This window comes from Mya arenaria, chromosome 14 (assembly GCF_026914265.1).
Source record: "Mya arenaria isolate MELC-2E11 chromosome 14, ASM2691426v1".
Classification (NCBI taxonomy): Eukaryota; Metazoa; Mollusca; class Bivalvia; order Myida; family Myidae; genus Mya; species Mya arenaria.
This window is the reverse complement of record NC_069135.1, coordinates 47,690,214-47,713,367: the sequence shown is the minus strand read 5'-3', so window position 1 is coordinate 47,713,367 and position 23,154 is coordinate 47,690,214. Positions and strand designations below refer to the sequence as shown.

The 23,154-nt window shown below is 40.1% G+C and overlaps 1 protein-coding gene across 8 annotated transcripts in view; it reads right to left on the bottom strand.

Moving 5' to 3' along the window:
• LOC128217248 (muscle calcium channel subunit alpha-1-like) overlaps positions 1–23,154 on the bottom strand; it is a 167,879-nt gene that overhangs the window by 103,607 nt on the left and 41,118 nt on the right. For all 8 annotated transcript variants that reach the window (XM_052924262.1, XM_052924254.1, XM_052924256.1 and 5 more), the window contains exons 2-3: positions 5,218–5,587; positions 3,119–3,224 (exon numbers count right to left, since the gene is read on the bottom strand). In XM_052924262.1, the coding sequence (XP_052780222.1) occupies positions 3,119–3,224; positions 5,218–5,339 (228 nt within the window). In that variant the 5' untranslated portion in view covers positions 5,340–5,587. The remainder of the gene's footprint in view (positions 1–3,118; positions 3,225–5,217; positions 5,588–23,154) is intronic.

Here is a 23,154-nt window from a genome sequence, read left to right as displayed (position 1 = left end):
ATCAGGCGAATGTAAAATCATTTTGTTGCCATGGAAATCGAAACCCTACAATCATTAAGATAAGTTGAGCAATGGAGCTTACAAAAGCAATTATGATAAACAGAGGTTAACATACCGCTACTGAAATTGACACCTCAAACACAAGAAATTAGGTTTCAAAGATTTTCAAAGTATTTTTAACCAATGTTATGTTTTAAAAAAATTGTGACCTTAAAGCTCCACTCTCACAGATTGAACATTTGGACAACTTTTTGATTTTTTGTCTTGGAACGAGCCAATTTTTGCGAATCCATGGAAACCAGTTATATAAGACTGTTGACAAAAGTTAGATGGCAGATTTTTATATTTAAGTTAAAAAATTGATGTTTTATGCATTTTTCTTAAACCAGGCCTAAAAAAAAAATTTGTCTGTTTCCTGTAACCCGACCGACCGTATTTTTTTACCGCCGACCGCAAATTTTTTATGCCCAAAAATTCGAAAGGTCAGATTTTAGCGATCTCTGGCCTGTGGTATTACAACGATAATTTAGTCGTGTCCAGATTCGTCGCATAGTTACAAACGTTTCCGGTTTGACATTTGTTGTATGCGTCAGTTTTGACCCGGGATATTTCGGTGTGAGAGTCGGTATCATCTGAAAGGAGCCTCAATGCATGATCTGAATGTTTGTTTAACCCGCAAGAGCAATTAACACCCGAAGTGACAAGTGATTATCGATCTCGAATCTGATCGGTAACCGTGTCAATTAGCAGCGCTCAAACTCAATGACGTAATATTAACTCCGCCCAATATGCAAATTAACGGATACCTTCTGCATTTTCGCTAAGTGCGATGGTATTGAAAAACAACAATGCTAAGATATATTTTGTTCATTTATTTTAGGTTGTTTTATTAAATCTCGGTTAATTAAAAAAATATTCTTATAAGTTTTTAATGAGTTAACAGAAAAATAACATTTTTTCGTAGCGCATGGTCTAAAAAGCGCGGGAAACAGGTGCACGCTAACTTCCTGTCAATTTTAATGAAAGTGAAAGGAGAACTGTGTAGATCATTGTCAGTGTTACAGTTAAGATCTATAACAAAACAATATTGTATAACAGTTATGGTTAGGCCATTAATGAAAAACACAATGTTGCAATATTGGCAATAGGAACGTTGAATGTTTTTGTCTACTTCCGGAAAAAAGATAAACGTGAAAGTGAAACTGAAAGTTAAAGTAAGAAAGATGTCGTTGCAACTAAACAATCGGAGGGCATATTGGGATTTGACAAGGATGAATTGGTTTACATAACGAACATGCATTAACTAAATACTACGTTCTTCAGAGTCTGAACATATTTTTCCAAGTTTTGACTCTGTGAATGTTTTAACCACCTAAGTACAGTCAAGTCCAGAAAAGGAAATAAGACCAGGTATTCTATTAAAAGTTATATTGATTATTTTTCATCGTGCTTGAGATTTTTACAGACTGAACAGTGGATCTAATACAGCAGATCTTTTTAAAACATTGTAAATTGTTTTATTTTTTAAGTGGTGGAAACTATTTAATGAAGGTACTGTTTAAAAAAGAAAATTGTAATTATTTATTTATCAGTCATTCTAAGCTTTTTTGATACTGATTCTAGTCTATTTGAACCTATTCCAGTCCAATCTATCATTTTATAAAGTATTGATTTATATTATATTATTATATATAACGTGAAGCACGACTATATCAGGCCTTTGTGACCAGTGTAGACCAATCAGGGTCTACACCGTTTGTTGCCGAGTCAGTAAGTAAGGTTTAAGTGTACAAGCAGTCCCAAAGACCTGTACAATTCTGACAGCGCTCTAAGAGTTAAATGGTTCAGTCATTGATTCTAGTCATTTATCATTCGAAGTATTGATTTATATATGATTTGTGGAGATTCTTGCCAGTTCATGTTGTATTATTAACATCGGTTTGATGCTAGTCAGATTTTATAGTTATGATTCTTACCAACTGTCTAGCCAACTGTTTGTTTTATAATAGTTGCCATGTTCATTTAATTGTAATACAACTTGATATTATTACACAGTCTATATTAAAATAGTTTGTGCAATAATATCATGTTTTATTACTACAAAATGTATGCATTTTGAAAGTTTTGTTTAAAACATTTGCCAAAAATGAATTGTCTAAATGTTATTTGATTCACTTTTTCACTAGGTTATATTTGCAAAGTGTAAAGATGAACTGATTCCCTGGTAAACATACTGACAATATTCAAAATTGCACATAATGTTGCCACTGCTGGGAGTCGAACCCAGGTCTTGCCCTTCAAAAGGATGCATTCTACAACTGAAATACATGTACATTGGCTGTCAAACTAGCAGTTTTAGCTTAATTAAGGCAGAAAGTTTGAATCTATATATAACACAATGAATTCGTTTATTAAAAAATAATTCACCTGAAACAGACATGAATATTGGATCATTCTGACATTTTAGAACATTAAAAAAAAAAAAAAAAAAAAAAAAAAAAAAATCCCTACCTACCGACCCATCATTTTTTCAGCATGTTACAGGAAACAGACATATTTTTTTTTTAGGCCCCATTAGTAACGGTTTAAGCCATAAACCATTAATTTTCAAACAGAAATATGAAAATCAATGATCTGATTTTTTGTCAGCAATCTTGTATCATTAGTTTGCAGATATTTACGCAAAAATTTGCTCTTTCCAAGACAAAAAATAAAAAAAGTTGTAAAAATGGTTTATCTGTGAGAGTGCAGCTTTAATACAAATATTTCTTGTTTTGCATTAACTGAAGCCCTACAAGCTTATGATTTCAAAGAACTGCAGTCTGTAAGTGAAAACTAAGACGGCATTTGGCACTGTGAATTCTTTTCATTGTGTGGCTTTAGTGCAAGAGCCAGAACATATTAAATGAAAATCACAAGGAGTCATGAGGAAAAAACATTTGAAAAGCATCATTATTAAAGGCGGGTTCAATTTGCACTCTTTTTGATGTTTGATATTATACTGTTATACAAGATCATTATAGCCACAAGGAAAAGAAAAGGCCACCATATATATATATATATATATATATATATATATATATATATATATAGTCTTGTAGCAAGGTTTTGTACTTACCAATGCCTTGTTGGTTTCGTTGGTGTCTTGACCGGGGTATGGTGTATACACGGCCAGCGCTATACAGTTGGCAAATATAGTCAGCAGAATAAGAAACTCAAAAGGTCTGAACATTAATTAAGGATTATATACATTTACATATTGCTATGTGTTCAAAAGCTGAAAAATTATGGTTTAACCAACTCAACAAAGGCACCTAAAGCAGAAACCAATGCTCAATATTTTCTTCAGTCAATCAAAGAACATAAAGTTCTGCAAAAATATTTTAGCCAGAGTTATTGGGCGAAATACACTGGTACCTATGTCAGAGTGCACATGTGTACCAAGTTTTCATGTCAGAGTGAACACGTGTACCAAGTTTCCATGACAGAGTGAACAGGTGTCCCAAATTTCCATGTCAGAGTGAACATGTGTACAAAGTTTTCATGTCAGAGTGAACAGGTGTACCAAGTTTTCATGTCAGAGTGAACAGGTGTACCAAGTTTTCATGTCAGAGTGAACAGGTGTCCCAAATTTTCATGTCAGAGTGAACACTTGTACCAAGTTTCCATGACAGAGTGAACAGGTGTCCCAAATTTCCATGTCAGAGTGAACATGTGTACAAAGTTTTCATGTCAGAGTGAACAGGTGTACCAAGTTTTCATGTCAGAGTGAACACGTGTACCAAATTTCCATGTCAGAGTGAACACGTGTACCAAGTTTTCATGAAAGAGTGAACAGGTGTACCAAATTTCCATGTCAGAGTGAACATGTGTACAAAGTTTTCATGTCAGAGTGAACAGGTGTACCAAGTTTTCATGTCAGAGTGAACATGTGTACCAAATTTCCATGTCAGAGTGAACACGTGTACCAAGTTTCCATGAAAGAGTGAACAGGTGTACCAAATTTCCATGTCAGAGTGAACACGTGTACCAAGTTTCATGGAAATGTCTTCAACATTTTGTTTAAGTTTTTACTTTTTGTTTACTTATTCTTAGTGGGAAAGATTTGAAGTCCATCTCTAGACAGTCTGTGTGGTTTAATGGTTTATTTTCAAAGCAGATTTTCTTTTCAACATTCTTGAATGAAAAACGTGCTGTCCACGAGGCAGAAAAGTTCTAGTCGCAAGGAACTACGAAGCCCTTTCTGCTTATGGTACATGGCATTGGAATTTTTGAATCAGAGAGCTCTATAGTACCTCTGGTCTGCTGGCCATTACTCAGAAGTTGACAACTGTAAACAGGCATTAAAAACATAGATGAGCACAAAATAAAAGCTTCATTTCAATACACAAAATGGCCTTGATTCTAAATAAATTCAAACAAAGGTTACAATACTAGGCTTGATATTGATTACTTCTGTAAAATGCCAAGATATGGGCCATAACTCTGTACAAAATATAATCTGTACATAAGGCCAATTAATAGTTTGGCCCACGTTTTAAGGCGTGAGTAGGTAGGTAGGTTCTTCGTTTTAAAACTTGCCAACCCCTTAATTCCAGAATGAAAAAGAAATAACCACCAGAGGCTAAAAATATTTTTCAGGTCCTTGGTATTTTTTGAGTCTGTCCTAATAAACCAAACAATTAATTTATTGATTGTGGCTCAACTATGAAGGTTATTGTTGGACCACATCAAGTTTGATCATGCCAATGGTAATTAAAGTATAGCAGGGGCAGGTTTTACTATCTAAATGTAGGTAAATGATGTAATAAAGCTAGAACTTGGCTCAAAATATAAAATGATGCAGAACTGTGTGGTTATATGAGCAACAAGGCTTGGTACCAAGTTTGGCAAACTGAATTTGATTATTAAAGGAAATGAAGAACAGACAGTTTTAGGGTAGACAGACAGTAGACAGGCAGATCGACCTGAAGGCTCAACTGGTACCAAAATGTCTCAGGATGAAGACATTTTTTATTACAAAACATATACTATGGGGGCGCTTTCAAAGAATAAAAAAAAATAAAAAAAATTAACTATGTGTGTCCCTTTCTTACTTATACACACTACCATTTTAGATACACTATCAGTAAATCCATATATCATTCATGTAAGATTTCACTATCACACTTTTTGCACCAATATTCCTGCATGAAAAACAAGCACAAGAAAGGATACTTCCATTCCACGACCCGTATACACAGTTTACGAATTGGATTCTTAAGATTGAGACAGAACAAGGCCCTTGCAGGCCGCACATTTTGATTTTGTAATTTCCGATTTTGCCGTTTCCGTGTCATATTGGCTGCACCTTGTGCTTGAGCCGCAGCTATTGCCGCGCTCCAACCCGGGCTGAGAGGTTTAGCATCTGACGGGGTTTGTATCCGTACCGGGGACTGCTGAGTGCTGCCTGGCTTAGGGGGTGAGCCCGGGGAGTGGGAACCTCCTGGGTCAGGTGGGCGATTGCCTACCGGGGCTTGGATACTTTGAGGGGGTGCCTGGCTTGAGATCTTACTTGCTGTCTGGAAATGGTGGTCATAGTTGTCCCCTGGAAATAAACAAAATCAAATTATATTCAGTTTAATTTAAGGTATTTACTTGAAATGACAGTCATATTCATTAAAACATAAAGATTCATTTACAGACATGAATTTTGTATGATGGTGCACTTTCTTATACAAGCATAACTACAGTCAATGCATGGCATTTTGTAATTCTTATTTGGATATTAATTGATTTAGTGATTGTGTTGGTGTTATATGTGTTTGTGAGTTGATTCAATGATCGTGTGGTGTCCTGTGTTGGTGATGTGTGTTGATTCACTGATTGTGTGGTGTCCTGTGTGGGTGATATGTGTTGATTCACTGATTGTGTGGTGTCCTGTGTGGGTGATGTGTGTTGATTCACTGATCATGTGGTGACCTGTGTGGGTGATGTGTGTTGATTCACTGATTGTGTGGTGTCCTGTGTGGGTGATGTGTGTTGATTCACTGATTGTGTGGTGTCCTGTGTGGGTGTTGTGTGTTGATTCACTGATGGTGTGGGGTCCTGTGTGGGCATTGTGTGTTGGATCACTGATGGTGTGGTGTCCTGTGTGGGTGTAGTGTGTTGATTCACTGATGGTGTGGTGCCCTGTGTGTGTGTGTTGTGTGTTGATTCACTGATGGTGTGGTGTCCTGTGTGGGCGTTGTGTGTTGGATCACTGATCGTGTGGTGTCCTGTGTGGGCGTTGTGTGTAGGATCACTGATCGTGTGGTGTCCTGTGTGGGCGTTGTGTGTTGATTCACTGATCATGTGGTGTCCTGTGTGGGTGTTGTGTGTTGATTCACTGATGGTGTGGTGTCCTGTGTGGGTGTGGTGTGTTGATTCACTGATTGTGTGGTGTCCTGTGTGGGTGTTGTGTGTTGATTCACTGATGGTGTGGTGTCCTGTGTGGGTGTGGTGTGTTGATTCACTGATGGTGTGGTGTCCTGTGTGGGTGTGGTGTGTTGGATCACTGATGGTGTGGTGTCCTGTGTGGGCGTTGTGTGTTGGATCACTGATGGTGTGGTGTCCTGTGTGAGTGAGGTGTGTTGATTCACTGATGGTGTGGTGTCCTGTGTGGATGTTGTGTGTTGGATCACTGATGGTGTGGAGTCCTGTGTGGGTGATGTGTGTTGATTCACTGATGGTGTGGTGTCCTGTGTGGGCGTGGTGTGTTGCTTCACTGATGGTGTGGTGTCCTGTGTGGGTGAGGTTTGTGGATTCGCTGATGGTGTGGTGTCCTGTGTGGGTGTTGTGTGTTGATTCACTGATGGTGTGGTGTCCTGTGTGGGTGTGGTGTGTTGCTTCACTGATGGTGCCGTGTCCTGTGTGGGTGAGGTTTGTGGATTCACTGATGGTGTGGTGTCCTGTGTGGATGTTGTGTGTTGATTCACTGATGGTGTGGTGTCCTGTGTGGGTGTGGTGTGTTGATTCACTGATGGTGTGGTGTCCTGTGTGGATGAGGTTTGTGGATTCACTGATGGTGTGGTGTCCTGTGTGGGTGAAGTGTGTTTATTCACTGATGGTGTGGTGTCCTGTGTGGGTGATGTGTGTTGATTCATTCACTGATGGTGTGGTGTACTGTGTGGGTGCTGTTTGTTGATTCACTGATGGTGTGGTGTCCTGAGTGGGCGTTGTGTGTTGAATCTCTGATCGTGTGGTGACCTGTGTGGGTGCTGTGTGTTGATTCACTGATGGTGTGGTGTCCTGTGTGGGTGCTGTGTGTTGATTCACTGATGGTGTGGTGTCCTGTGTGGGTGTTGTGTGTTGATTCACTGATGGTGTGGTGTCCTGTGTGGGTGTTGTGTGTTGATTCACTGACCATGTGGTGTCCTGTGTGGGTGTTGTGTGTTTCTTCTTTGATCGTGTGGTGTCCAGTGTGGGTGTTGTGTATTGATTCACTGATCGTGTGGTGTACTGTGTATTGATTCACTGATCGTGTAGTGTTCTGTGTGGGTGTTGTGTGTTGATTCACTGATGGTGTGGTGTCCTGTGTGGGTGCTGTGTGTTGATTCACTGATGGTGTGGTGTCCTGTGTGGGTGTTGTGTGTTGATTCACTGACCATGTGGTGTCCTGTGTGGGTGTTGTGTGTTTATTCACTGATGGTGTGGTGTCCTGTGTGGGTGATGTGTGTTGATTCATTCACTGATGGTGTGTTGTCCTGTGTGGGTGCTGTTTGTTGATTCACTGATGGTGTGGTGTCCTGTGTGGGTGAAGTGTGTTGAATCACTGATGGTGTGGTGTCCTGTGTGGGTGTGGTGTGTTGATTCACTGATGGTGTGGTGTCCTGTGTGGGTGAGGTTTGTGGATTCACTGATGGTGTGGTGTCCTGTGTGGGTGTGGTGTGTTGATTCACTGGTGGTGTGGTGTCCTGTGTGGGCGTTGTGTGTTGGATCACTGATGTTGTGGTGTCCTGTGTGGGTGAGGTGTGTTGATTCACTGATGGTGTGGTGTCCTGTGTGGGTGTTGTGTGTTGGATCACTGATGGTGTGGTGTCCTGTGTGGATGAGGTTTGTGGATTCACTGATGGTGTGGTGTCCTGTGTGGGTGAAGTGTGTTTATTCACTGATGGTGTGGTGTCCTGTGTGGGTGATGTGTGTTGATTCATTCACTGATGGTGTGTTGTCCTGTGTGGGTGCTGTTTGTTGATTCACTGATGGTGTGGTGTCCTGTGTGGGCGTTGTGTGTTGAATCTCTGATCGTGTGGTGACCTGTGTGGGTGATGTGTGTTGATTCATTCACTGATGGTGTGTTGTCCTGTGTGGGTGCTGTTTGTTGATTCACTGATGGTGTGGTGTCCTGTGTGGGTGAAGTGTGTTGAATCACTGATGGTGTGGTGTCCTGTGTGGGTGTGGTGTGTTGATTCACTGATGGTGTGGTGTCCTGTGTGGGTGAAGTGTGTTGAATCACTGATGGTGTGGTGTCCTGTGTGGGTGTGGTGTGTTGATTCACTGATGGTGTGGTGTCCTGTGTGGGTGAGGTTTGTGGATTCACTGATGGTGTGGTGTCCTGTGTGGGTGTGGTGTGTTGATTCACTGGTGGTGTGGTGTCCTGTGTGGGTGAGGTTTGTGGATTCACTGATGGTGTGGTGTCCTGTGTGGGTGAAGTGTGTTGATTCACTGATGGTGTGGTGTCCTGTGTGGGTGCTGTGTGTTGATTCATTCACTGATGGTGTGGTGTACTGTGTGGGTGCTGTTTGTTGATTCACTGATGGTGTGGTGTCCTGTGTGGGCGTTGTGTGTTGAATCTCTGATCGTGTGGTGACCTGTGTGGGTGCTGTGTGTTGATTCACTGATGGTGTGGTGTCCTGTGTGGGTGCTGTGTGTTGATTCACTGATGGTGTGGTATCCTGTGTGGGTGTTGTGTGTTGATTCACTGACCATGTGGTGTCCTGTGTGGGTGTTGTGTGTTTCTTCTTTGATCGTGTGGTGTCCAGTGTGGGTGTTGTGTATTGATTCACTGATCGTGTGGTGTCCTGTGTATTGATTCACTGATCGTGTAGTGTTCTGTGTGGGTGTTGTGTGTTGATTCACTGATGGTGTGGTGTCCTGTGTGGGTGCTGTGTGTTGATTCACTGATGGTGTGGTGTCCTGTGTGGGTGTTGTGTGTTGATTCACTGACCATGTGGTGTCCTGTGTGGGTGTTGTGTGTTTATTCACTGATGGTGTGGTGTCCTGTGTGGGTGATGTGTGTTGATTCATTCACTGATGGTGTGTTGTCCTGTGTGGGTGCTGTTTGTTGATTCACTGATGGTGTGGTGTCCTGTGTGGGTGAAGTGTGTTGAATCACTGATGGTGTGGTGTCCTGTGTGGGTGTGGTGTGTTGATTCACTGATGGTGTGGTGTCCTGTGTGGGTGAGGTTTGTGGATTCACTGATGGTGTGGTGTCCTGTGTGGGTGTGGTGTGTTGATTAACTGGTGGTGTGGTGTCCTGTGTGGGCGTTGTGTGTTGGATCACTGATGTTGTGGTGTCCTGTGTGGGTGAGGTGTGTTGATTCACTGATGGTGTGGTGTCCTGTGTGGGTGTTGTGTGTTGGATCACTGATGGTGTGGTGTCCTGTGTGGGTGATGTGTGTTGATTCACTGATGGTGTGGTGTCCTGTGTGGGCGTGGTGTGTTGCTTCACTGATGGTGTGGTGTCCTGTGTGGGTGAGGTTTGTGGATTCACTGATGGTGTGGTATCCTGTGTGGGTGTTGTGTGTTGGATCACTGATGGTGTGGTGTCCTGTGTGGGTGCTGTGTGTTGATTCACTGATGGTGTGGTGTCCTGTGTGGGCGTGGTGTGTTGCTTCACTGATGGTGTGGTGTCCTGTGTGGGTGAGGTTTGTGGATTCACTGATGGTGTGGTGTCCTGTGTGGGTGAAGTGTGTTGATTCACTGATGGTGTGGTGTCCTGTGTGGGTGCTGTGTGTTGATTCATTCACTGATGGTGTGGTGTACTGTGTGGGTGCTGTTTGTTGATTCACTGATGGTGTGGTGTCCTGTGTGGGCGTTGTGTGTTGAATCTCTGATCGTGTGGTGACCTGTGTGGGTGCTGTGTGTTGATTCACTGATGGTGTGGTGTCCTGTGTGGGTGCTGTGTGTTGATTCACTGATGGTGTGGTGTCCTGTGTGGGTGTTGTGTGTTGATTCACTGACCATGTGGTGTCCTGTGTGGGTGTTGTGTGTTTCTTCTTTGATCGTGTGGTGTCCAGTGTGGGTGTTGTGTATTGATTCACTGATCGTGTGGTGTCCTGTGTATTGATTCACTGATCGTGTAGTGTTCTGTGTGGGTGTTGTGTGTTGATTCACTGATGGTGTGGTGTCCTGTGTGGGTGTTGTGTGGAATGATTCACTAATGGCGTTTTTTATTGTGATCATGGATTTGTGGTGCCTCTAACCAAAAAATGGTAACTGATGTAACACTTTTTATGCTGCCCTTCATAAACACCCACTTTGTTTCACACAAGAATATAATGAATCTAAGATCATAGCAGTTATTTGACCAGGGTTATCATGCAACTAGTAAATCTCTCCATTAGGAATATCTATATCAGTGCTTTTCAGTGTGTGTCAATTGGTGTCACATTTCATGAATTACTTTGGTTGTCAAAGTTTGGAGTCAATTAATATATAAATGAATACCAGCTTCCTACTTCCCACTAAAATGATGCCTATATATTCATGGTGGTGTGTAAAAGGTACAAAATATCAAGTTAGGACCAAGAACTGCACAATGCATGCATAGTATGGACACAAAAATGCAGTTTAATATTTGATGAATGGAAGTAATGACATTATACAGTCCAGGTTATTGCTACGTTAGTGACTGTTTCTCCATGATACTTGGTCACATTGATTTCTGCAATCAATACAAATACTTCACCGGACAGACGACAAATCCTGGCTCTAACTTCTTCCATTGGAATTAATTCTGTTTAATTAACAAGTACGGTATCAATACTGTTTCCTTATCAAGAAAATTTGGCAGAAAAATGCATACCTCCACTGAAAACACTAAGCTCCATTTTGTAGATCTAGCAACACTTAAATACACTATTTACATTGACAATTTGTTCCTATTACTTGTATCACTGAAACAAAATATCACCAAATCCCCACACGTTTTCAAACTCCAAATAGTTGTCTTTTCTAGAAGCCACATTTTCTGATCCTTAACTCACTTAAAGCACGGACACACAAACAAAGTTGTACCACAATAACAGGCAAAATTCCAGTAATATTCTTGCTTTACTATAAAACAGCACCATAAAATGACAGACAGAAAAGATTTTTCCATCTACTGAGTCTGTCACTGATTTTCAACATTAAAATCAATAATTCTCGGTGGTCGGACACGAAGCCTTTCGCAGACGAAGTCAGGTGCAGTTATTGGAGTTTTCTAGCCACTTACAGAAATCGCCAATCTAAACATGAACACTGCGTTGACTTGTCACGGAAAGAATAAGTTATTGACATCATCTTAGCAAATAACTACTAATGCCCCTATGGAGACTCGCATGCATTTCACTGTAAAAGACAATGAATGTATAATACAAACTATTTACTAAAACCTACAGCGGCTGTGTTTGCCGTAGTCAGTAGCGAAGAACAGGACATTTCCCGAGTGAATGTTTGCTATTTCATTATCTGAGCAGGGTCCAAGAAAGTCATTAAGTAATTCAAACTGCAGGTTTGCATAAATAATTAAGCAGATATTGAAATTCTGACACTCTATATTATATGTCTTATTTGCCTTCAAACAACAGAAGCAAATAATTTTTCTGGTATTGAAATTCTCTTAATTGACAATAGATTTTCTATCAGCTTAGGCTTTCTTAAAAGCTGATACGTACGTTAATTTTGATAAAGTGTATTGAAACTAATTCAATATACTTTGAAAGAGCGCTTAAACAAAATGTGGCAAAGAAAACTATAATGAGTGGCAAGCACACGACATATAGCATATACCTGGAGCAAGGTCACATAATGCCCAACCCTCTGTGGTGGGTTTCCGACAGCCTATACCTGGGGCAAGGTTTGCCCAACCCTCTGTGGTGGGTTTCAGACAGCGTATACCTGGGGCAAGGTGTGCCCAACCCTCTGTGGTGGGTTTCAGACAGGACAGCGTATACCTGGAGCAAGGTGTGCCCAACCCTCTGAGGTGGGTTTCAGACAGCGTATACCTGGAGCAAGGTGTGCCCAACCCTCTGTGGTGGGTTTCTGACAGCCTATACCAGGAGCAAGGTGTGCCCAACCCTCTGAGGTGGGTTTCAGACAGCGTATACCTGGAGCAAGGTGTGCCCAACCCTCTGTGGTGGGTTTCAGACAGCGTATACCTGGAGCAAGGTGTGCCCAACCCTCTGAGGTGGGTTTCAGACAGCGTATACCTGGAGCAAGGTGTGCCCAACCCTCTGAGGTGGGTTTCAGACAGCGTATACCTGGAGCAAGGTGTGCCCAACCCTCTGTGGTGGGTTTCTGACAGCCTATACCAGGAGCAAGGTGTGTCCAACCCTCTGTGGTGGGTTTCTGACAGCCTATACCAGGAGCAAGGTGTGCCAAACCCTCTGTGGTGGGTTTCAGACAGCGTATACCTGGAGCAAGGTGTGTCCAACCCTCTGTGGTGGGTTTCTGACAACATATACCTGGAGCAAGGTGTGCCCAACCCTCTGTGGTGGGTTTCTGACAACATATACCTGGAGCTAGGTGTGCCCAACCCTCTGTGGTGGGTTTCAGACAACATATACCTGGAGCTAGGTGTGCCCAACCCTCTGTGGCGGGTTTCAGACAGCGTATACCTGGAGCTAGGTGTGCCCAACCCTCTGTGGCGGGTTTCAGACAGCGTATACCTGGAGCTAGGTGTGCCCAACCCTCTGTGGCAGGTTTCAGACAGCGTATACCTGGAGCTAGGTGTGCCCAACCCTCTGTGGCGGGTTTCAGACAGCCTTTACCTGGAGCAAGGTGTGCCCAACCCTCTGTGGTGGGTTTCTGACAGCGTATACCTGGAGCAAGGTGTGCCCAACCCTCTGTGGTGGGTTTCTGACAGCGTAGACCTGGAGCTAGGTGTGCCCAACCCTCTGTGGTGGGTTTCTGACAGCGTATACCTGGAGCTAGGTGTGCCCAATCCTCTGTGGCGGGTTTCAGACAGCGTATACCTGGAGCTAGGTGTGCCCAATCCTCTGTGGCGGGTTTCAGACAGCGTATACCTGGAGCTAGGTGTGCCCAACCCTCTGTGGCAGGTTTCAGACAGCCTTTACCTGGAGCAAGGTGTGCCCAGCCCTCTGTGGCGGGTTTCAGACAGCCTATACCAGGAGCAAGGTGTGCCAAGCCCTCTGTGGCGGGTTTCAGACAGCCTTTACCAGGAGCAAGGTGTGCCCAACCCTCTGTGGCAGGTTTCAGACAGCGTATACCTGGAGCAAGGTGTGCCCAACCCTCTGTGGCGGGTTTCAGACAGTGTATACCTGGAGCTAGGTGTGCCCAACCCTCTGTGGCGGGTTTCAGACTGCCTTTACCAGGAGCAAGGTGTGCCCAGCCCTCTGTGGCGGGTTTCAGACAGCGTATACCTGGAGCAGGGTGTGCCAAGCCCTCTGTGGCAGGTTTCAGACAGCCTTTACCTGGAGCAAGGTGTGCCCAGCCTTCTGTGTCGGGTTTCAGACAGCCTATACCAGGAGCAAGGTAAGCCCAGCCCTCTGTGGTGGGTTTCAGACAGCGGTCTCCCATGCCTGTTGTGGGAAACCTACCAGTTTAATGTCAAGTGGCTTGATAATCAATCTGATCTGGCAGGAAATATTTTAGTGAGACTTCCCCTTTTTACCTGACCAAAAGTTCCTTTTCGTAAATTGTCCTATCATTTTAACATACACTGCTAAAGGGTTCGGTGAGAGTCACAAACTAAGAGTCAAGAGGCAGGTCTTGCCTTCATATCAACAACTGCGAACCCCTCCCTCTCATTCTTCCACATAAGACCCAAAGTCTAACTTTCAGACATAAACAACCGGGCATTCTTTGCATTAAATTGGCTTCTTTTGCAAAACAACACACAAATGATGACCATCTAAAGTATTAAAGTGGACAGACTCACTCTCTTTTTGAGGCTACTTTTCATCTTTGACAATCGATAGTTGACACCTCTGATAACAAAACGTCCCTTGCGAATAGATAGAGCATAAAGCAGCAGAACGATGCCATGTTGCAAGGATGCAAGCGAAACAGAGGCAGGCATCCAGCTATTGATCTATTTATTTTTGCCAATACTACACCTTACCTTGCATGACAGAGGCACCATGTAAAAGAAGCTTGATATAATATAGATCATATGATCACAAAACTAATGGCAATATATTTTTACATGAAAAGTTATCTTTGTCAAAGCAAGACTAGAATTTCTCTTTTTTGTCAATGTTTTAGCAACATAATTACAAATATGAAAGTATATATATTATTATATCATAAGAATTTTCAAACTAGAACATATTCTTTCTGTAACGGGTTTTACTCATGATGATATTTCCTTTGTTTCTTTTTAAATTTTACGATGGTTAATTGTTAAGGATGTGTAATATTATCGATAAACAAATTGACTATATGCCTTTAATCCATATCTGTTTCCATACTGCTGGTAAAAATCAAAAATACATATCACCGTACTGACAAATCCATACCATGTATTGTTGTGCCCAGATCCCGCATCATACTAGTGCAATGTGGTGAGTGCTGCCACTACACACTGTAGTTTTATTTAAATCTTTTACTACATTTATTGATGAAATGATTATGGAAAATTGTCAGGAAGAAACTGTATCATTTAAAGAAAATGTTCCAAAATAATTCAACTGCTTTATTTTGTTTACATACAAGATAATGGAAAAATTCAATAAATTTAATTAATTCATTTCAGCATTGGAAATTCCGGGAAAACATGTAAAAGCCATTGAGTGCAGTGCCTTTGATTTGAACTGCAAACAGTCTGGTACATTAAAACATGGTATTAATCATAGGCGGTATAAAATAAAGGTAGTTATAAACAAATAGGATGCTTTTCTGGCAACCTGTATCACATCTATTTCAGTGTATAAACATGCATCTACCGCGCAGGGATACAGGACAACTTAGAAAAGAGTCCTATTGTAACATCATGATCATAATCATGATACTGAACTGAAGATTCAATATGATTCATACTAATGGCAATCATATCATTTTCATCTTTAAATTTAATGACTAATTTTTTAAAAGCAATCTGAATTATTTCTGATATCATTAATATTACCTGTAACCATAGTGTTAAAGTATGAGTAGGTTACACAACACCAATATCATTTAAAACAAGTTTGCATTCTTATCGATGTCTCTTAGGATTGTCTATTGAACATAGGCATGAACAAAAAGTTTAAAGAATGCGGACTAAACGGTATACTGAGGTATAATACAGCTTCTAAAAGAGTCTGTCTCATCCCTTCTCTGTGGGATTCCAAAATTAAAGGGTCTACATAAAAGCCTTTGGCATATCATCCATTGATCAAACAAACAAAACAATTACACAACCTGCACCTTTGATCTGAGATCATATCTTTGCCAAGATCATTGTGTACAACAGAGCAGTTGTTGATAACTGAAGTATCTATTAAAGATGGATAATTGAAACCAGGGCTTCTAAAACTTTGGAACCTCAATCGGACCAGACCCGGCGACAATCGGTCTTAACCCGGCGACAACCCCCCCCCCCCAGAAAAAAAGAAAGACCTGTTCAAAAGTCCGATTACTTAGAAATGTCACACATTTTCGCGACGTCTTTTCTGTCAATATTTTTTCGCAATGTCGCAATTCCTAAGATGGTTCTAGAGCCGCATAGCTGATTCAGATTCAGTCATTGATACAAGCTTAATTCAAATGAGATTCTCATCGAGTTCTGCGGCGTTTCTAGTAAGAACGACTGCGATGGTAAATAACTGTGGCTGTCGAAAAGTGGTCAGACTACAAAAAGTGAAACAGTATTAAGATTTATTTGCTTAATGCATCTACAGTGGGTCAACATTCCACTGATACTCTTGAATAATGATATATATCTAGATTTATAATCAATGCTTCAAGCTATAAGTGTGATATCGACAACGATTTTTTCATTACTGCGAATTAAAATGACGTAAGCGGCGCACTCAGCTTCCAGACTATGTAGTTAATCAAGCGTGTCGCTGTTGATATCCTATATATGACTAGGTTCGGATTAACAATGACATATGCACATTTAAAAGAACAATTTAAATTTAACAGTTTGGTAATCAACAAACAGATATATCATGTAATGATCGACGACGACATAGCATATTCATATTGCCATGTGAAAATATGGACCGATTTTAACACTTAATCAGGATAGCTGCAAGCACACAATTGACACATAGTTTGTTTAATTGTGTCTTCTGCAACCTACCAATACACGTGATTGGACTGATTGCAAGCCCCTCCTAATTAACAGATAGGCTATAGAGTGATCAGTGTTGCGGAAAAAGCAGCTGGTCGCATTAGTCACATGGTAACTAAGACACTTTTATGACCTATTGGGGGTAGTTTTGAATGTGTGAATGACCCATGAATATTTGTGTATTACAATTTCTGCAACTTTAACTGGCCTAGTCGTTTTGGACCGAAATTATAAAACAAGAGGCCCAAAAGGGCCTATGCTCTACTGGCATGGCTTTTGTGGTCATATCAATCCAGAGCATGTATGTATGGGTAAAAGCCAACAGACATATGGTTTATGTTTTGTGTTTGGCTTACCTAAAAACGTAGCACGTTCAACATCTGAGCCCAGAAAGTATTGTAAGCAGATTAGTTCCATGAACTATTTTAATATGTGCCAAGTAAAAGTCATCTGACAAAAAAAAAATGCTTTCAAAACTGTACTCATAGTAAAAATTTCTGTAGTTTTAAAAGTTAAAAAAAGTTGGTCAAAAGGTCAAAGTCAAGGGCATCCTAGGACAACATTGATCAATTTGAACAAACATTCACAATCAATTGTGCTGAGATGGATGCACAAACACACAAAAAGATTTTCAAACCTTTCCAGATTTATGTTTACCAAACCTGTGAACCCTGGGTGTGGCCAGTAATGACACCTTGAGGTGCATAACTTAAACATTCACAACCAATTTTGTTAATATGAATGCGCAAACTACAGAACTTAAAGCTAAAAAATGGCCTTTGGGCTTTCAACAAGAACAAGGCAGAGTAATTCACAAAATCAGCTGCAGAAGCAAAAAGCAAATTGTCTCTCAAAATCCTAGACTTGCAAATTGTCTCCCTTAACTCTAGACTTGAATTTACATGTACCGTACATGTAAACTTGGCTAAAAATAGAATTCGCTCATGCAGACCTGGCTAAAAATAGAGAGCATTTCTTTAAAACTTTCATGGCCCATAATCTAGGCATTCATGGGCGGATCTGGCTGGTTTTCGAAAGGAACCGAGCTCTAATGGATATCTATATACTGTACAAGTTTCATTGAGATACAATAAAAACTGAAGACTGTATCGTGTTCACAACCAATTGTTTACACAATAGCATTTTTTTATACTATCAAGGGCCACAATCTAGGCATGCATGGGCGGATCTGGCTGGTTTTCGAAAGGAACCGAGCTCTAATGGATATCTAAATACTGTACAAGTTTCATCGAGATACAATCAAAACTGAAGACTGTATCGTGTTCACAAGCAATTGTTTACAGACGCACGAACGCACGACCGCACGGACGCACGGATGCACATACTACGTACACATTACCATCGCATAAGCTCTTCTGGCCTTTGGCCAGTAGAGCTAAAAATGACAAAATTTCGGACCGATTTTTTTTACACTTTTTGAAACTGAAATCGGTCTGGCCTGGTCAAAAGTTCATGATATTTCCTATATAATCTTGAAAACAAATGGAAGAAGGGTACATGAATAAAGTAACAGTAAATTAGGCTGAATTTGTAATTTTGATTAATTAACTATGTCAGATCCATACAAGTTTCAATCGTATAAACAATTGTCTATTAATGGAGTATAATATATGTCATAATTTTTTGTTTTTATAAATGTATGTGGAAGTTGTCCTCAATACCGAAATTTGTGTTAAAAAGCCCTTTGTACACTTATTTCCTAAGCTACTTAAGCTAGAAATTTGATAAAAAATGTAACTGTTTATAGTTATATTTGCATGTTTGACTTTGTTTTGTATTACCTCCCTGCTGATAATGCTGTGGCATTCACATTGGTTTGCCATGGGTAAACACCTTGATGACATGAGGCAGCTGAGGAACATTCTTTGTGATTATCCGGCTGATGATGCTGTGGCATTCACATAGGTTTGCCATGGGAAACACCTTTATGCCATGAGACAGTTGAAAAACAATCGGTGTGATAACCCGGCTGATGATGCTGTGGCATTCACATTGGTTTGCCATGGGAAACACCTTGATGCCAGGAGACAGTTGAGGAACATTCTTTGTGATAACCCTGCTGATGATGCTGTGGCATTAACGATGGTTTGCCATGAGATGCACATTGATGACATGAGACAGTTGAGGAACAATCCGTGAGATAACCCTGCTGATGTGGCATTCACAATGGTTTGCCATGGGAAACACCTTGATTGCCAGGAGACAGTTGAGTGACAAGAATAAGAGTGACAACCCTGGTGATGATCCTACAGCCTTTACAGTGGTTTGACATGGGAAACTCCTTGATGGGATGAGACAGTTGAGGTCAGAGATAGCTGCTGATGATGCTATGGCCTTGTTGGTTTGACAGGGGAAACTCCTTGATGGGATGAGACAGTTGAGGTCAGAGATATCTGCTGATGACGCTATGACCTTGTTGGTTTGACAGGGGAAACTCCTTGATGGGCTGAGACAGTTGAGGTCAGAGATATCTGCTGATGACGCTATGACCTTGTTGGTTTGACAGGGGAAACTCCTTGATGGGCTGAGACAGTTGAGGTCAGAGATATCTGCTGATGATGCTATGACCTTGTTGGTTTGACATGGGAAACTCCTTGATGGGATGAGACAGTTGAGGTCAGAGATATCTGCTGATGATGCTATGACCTTGTTGGTTTGACATGGGAAACTCCTTGATGGGATGAGACAGTTGAGGTCAGAGATATCTGCTGATGACGCTATGACCTTGTTGGTTTGACATGGGAAACTCCTTGATGGGCTGAGACAGTTGAGGTCAGAGATATCTGCTGATGATGCTATGACCTTGTTGGTTTGACATGGGAAACTCCTTGATGGGATGAGACAGTTGAGGTCAGAGATATCTGCTGATGATGCTATGGCCTTGTTGGTTTGACATGGGAAACTCCTTGATAAGGATAAGAGTGACAACCCTGCTAATGAATCTGTGGCCTAATTGGAATACATATCTGCTCTCCTCAATCCTAACAGTGTACCATAGTGAATATTTAAGGCCCGCCAAACTATATTCCAATGCATTAAAAAACAGTTCTTACTGAAGGATGGGGGGTGGGGGATGGGGAATGTGGGGGGGGGGTACTGACACTGACAGCCAAGAACTACAATCATACCACAAAATAAACTTAGTCAATAAAAATAAATAGTCATTTGTATTTTTTTACCCAATAAATTGAAAAATAACTTTTTGCTACACGAACACATAAAAGACAATATCTTAAGTCTCTCCAATGTTCTTGTCTTTGACTTGATAATCAATAAAGACGTAGGACAGTTTTTCTTCTTGCAAGGTGCTTAGGGACCACATCAATGTCATAAAAAACAACATTTACTGAAATTGTTCTTCTAACATACAAGGATTCCTATATTCTTAGTTATGGTTTCTGGTAATGATTATTTATTTGTCACCAAATCAGTATTTATGCCAAACACAGCCATTATAACCATCAAGATGACACCCCAATTACAGTGGTGTATAAATATTTAATGTTCCAGGTTTCCATTACAAAATACAAGGCGACAGCTAGTAAAAGTCACAAACCGCACCATTTTATAGCAGGGACATTTAATGGATGTCTTCCACATAAAAAACAGTATTATGAAATCATGCATCAACGTGCATACAAAACATAGGCATAAGATGAAGAATTTCATTTAATATTATGTCAGTGTAACAAATTAAAATGTCCTATTAAACCCGCTTGCCACTTGTTTTTTTGAGAACCCTGCATACTTTAAGAACCTAATTGTATCCAATTCAGCAAATGTTTTCAAACATGTTAAATTCAATAAGATCAGTCAAGTAATTAGAGTCAAAAATATGAAATACCAATTCAGCTTAGCACAATTTCCAATCGACCATAATCAGAGTTCTAAATGTCTGTGACTGACCAATCAGTGATCAGTATCCACAGCATCGTAGCTGTACACAACCCCTGGTGTTTATCAGTAAAACAGTTCACTGAACACATGGCTTAAATACATCATGCATCAAAACAGAAATTAACAAACCCTGGCAGGGGAGTAGCTAGTCCTCTATTCATGTGGATTCATAATTGTGCTAGGGGGGTCCGGGGGCTTGCCCCCTCAAAATTATTTTAAAACCCTGGTGCAATCTGGTGCATTCTGAGATGCTGTATTTAGTATTGGAAACTGGACAGTTTTAGGATCACGTAGTCAAGCATGCATACTGCAAATTGGCTGGGTTTTTTTTTGTCAGACTCATGTAGATTCAGCCGCGTACTCGTGTAAGGCAGCTACGTGACTGACTGGTCGAAAAATTGCAAATGATAAAATGATAAATGATGATCAATGATAAAACATCTCATGTAAAATGTGATCAATATGCTTGTTTCAATGATAAAACAGCATCAAAGTTTAAATAAGAGCTCTATTAAAATATGACAGAAAATGTATTTGGCCGAAAGGAGTTAGTCAACCCTATTGAAAAACGATTTATTTTCAGGCTTGGATATACAAGATTCTGTTCAAATGGGTTTCTGCCAGTTGCTGTATTGTGTTTGCACAGAAAGTAACTATAACAACTCAATTTCAAGAAATTGAAATAAGTAGCCACATTTAATCTGTCCCTTTAATATATGAAGCACAATATGATAGAGATAATTTCTACAGTGTATTATATTTATGTAAACGAAAACCATTTCTGTCAGAATTTTGGTTTTTCATCTTTCTTATATTTACTTCATGATATAATTTATTAACATGTCATCTGACTTCATGAGATACATTTATTCATAATCATATTAAAACAGGTCAAACAATACCACAATAGTTTGGTTAAACCTGTCAAAACATGGAGCTTCTCAGACAAGCTGTTCCAAAGAATGACATTATCTCACATGAGCCTTCAGCTTCATCTTTTAAATAAATCAGTGCAACTATCAGTGAATAAATATATAGTATATTTATTTAGTATATTTTTTGTCAATACCTTTTTCATGTTTGTTGTTGTTAATTACACAGTAAACCATTGAATAATTATCTTGACATATAATGATATAGATTGTAAAGGATGAAATTTGAGAATATTTAACATTGATTTTACTCTTGTAGAGAATCTGCCCATAATAACATGATATTCTATACATTGTAATTCTTGCCAACCAGGCTCTCCATTTTCCAGCATTCTGCCATCCTTTCATGCAGAAATACTCCCAAGATTATCTCCCATCAATATGAACGCCCAAGTATGGACAATGGAGCCGTATTATTGACAAAAACATATCTTATTAAAGTATGAAATTGAAATCGCTCCTAGAACTCTTGATGAAATGGTCTATATAAATTAGTGGGATTTTGACCAACAGGTTGATTTTTTAGCTCTCACCAGCTGCGCATTACCTCTAAAAGTGTACACATGTACTGGTTCTTGCTCAGGACACAGGTTTTATTGTGTGATTTCGTCAGCTCAAGGCTTTCTTCACAAATGAAATCTAAAAATTAGGGATGGCAATGAGTACCCGAGTACTCGATCGAACGTCCGAGTACTCGAGTACCAAATCTCTACTCGAGTACTCAGAAAAAAAAAAAAAAAATCTATAAAAATCACCAAATACACGATTTACAGACAAAATATCAGATCTGGTTAGTTGCCAAGAGGACAATTTACGGTCCCTCTAATCCCCGCTGTGTACACAATTGACCCCACCAATTAGTTGACAGTTGTTGTGATAGTTGCAAACTGTCAACAAAGGACCCTTATTTCAAATTAGCACTGATGTCAATTAGCGAAGTTTTGATAGCGCTACTTTCACCTACACAATTCTATTGTATACCAATTAGAGACCTTCCACCAAACAATGGACGCTAACGAGCGAAAGAATATCGACTGTTTACGAGAATTGATTTCGTAATGGGCGTATTTTAACTATTTTTGCAATGATTATCACAATTGATTGGTTGATATTTTAAATCAAGAATTATGAATATTGATGAGGTAAACAACAATTACACAGTACGAAAAACTATCATTTAAAAAAAAAAAATGTAGAGTCAACTCTACAACTGAACTTCGTATTGAATTTCGTTCACTATTTTTATGTATGCTGTAAATTTTCGTTCATTGTAATTCTGATGGTTGTTCATTACTGCAGTGCATACTTGTATAAAATGAAACGAATCAGACAAATTAAATGCCAGAAACAACATTTGTTTTCTTTTTATATCATTTTTTGTTAAAATAGTAAAAATACTTAATGAAAGTTTACTTTAAAGGTGAAAATGACCAATAATACGACCAACGCACAATATACGTCATTAACGATACATGTATCCACAATCTTGTCTTTGCGAACACATATTCAATTTTTCCGAGTAATCGAGTACCCGAGTACTCGATCGAACGATCGTCTGATTACTCGAGTATTAATTTTACTACTCGTTGCCATCCATACTAAAAATACATTGGTGAAAACTATAGCTGACCATATTTTTCAGACAGTCTCCAGTTCTGATGGTCCTAGGCTTGATAACCATTATCTATAATAATATTTCACCCAGGAATGGAAAAAAGTTCTTAACTGCATTTGTGTTATATGGCAACTTTTTAAGCTGAATATAACAGTTAACTTTGTCGCAATATAAAGAACAAAAATTTACCGTTGTTGATTAGGTTGTACAGAGTTTGCCTAAGTTGG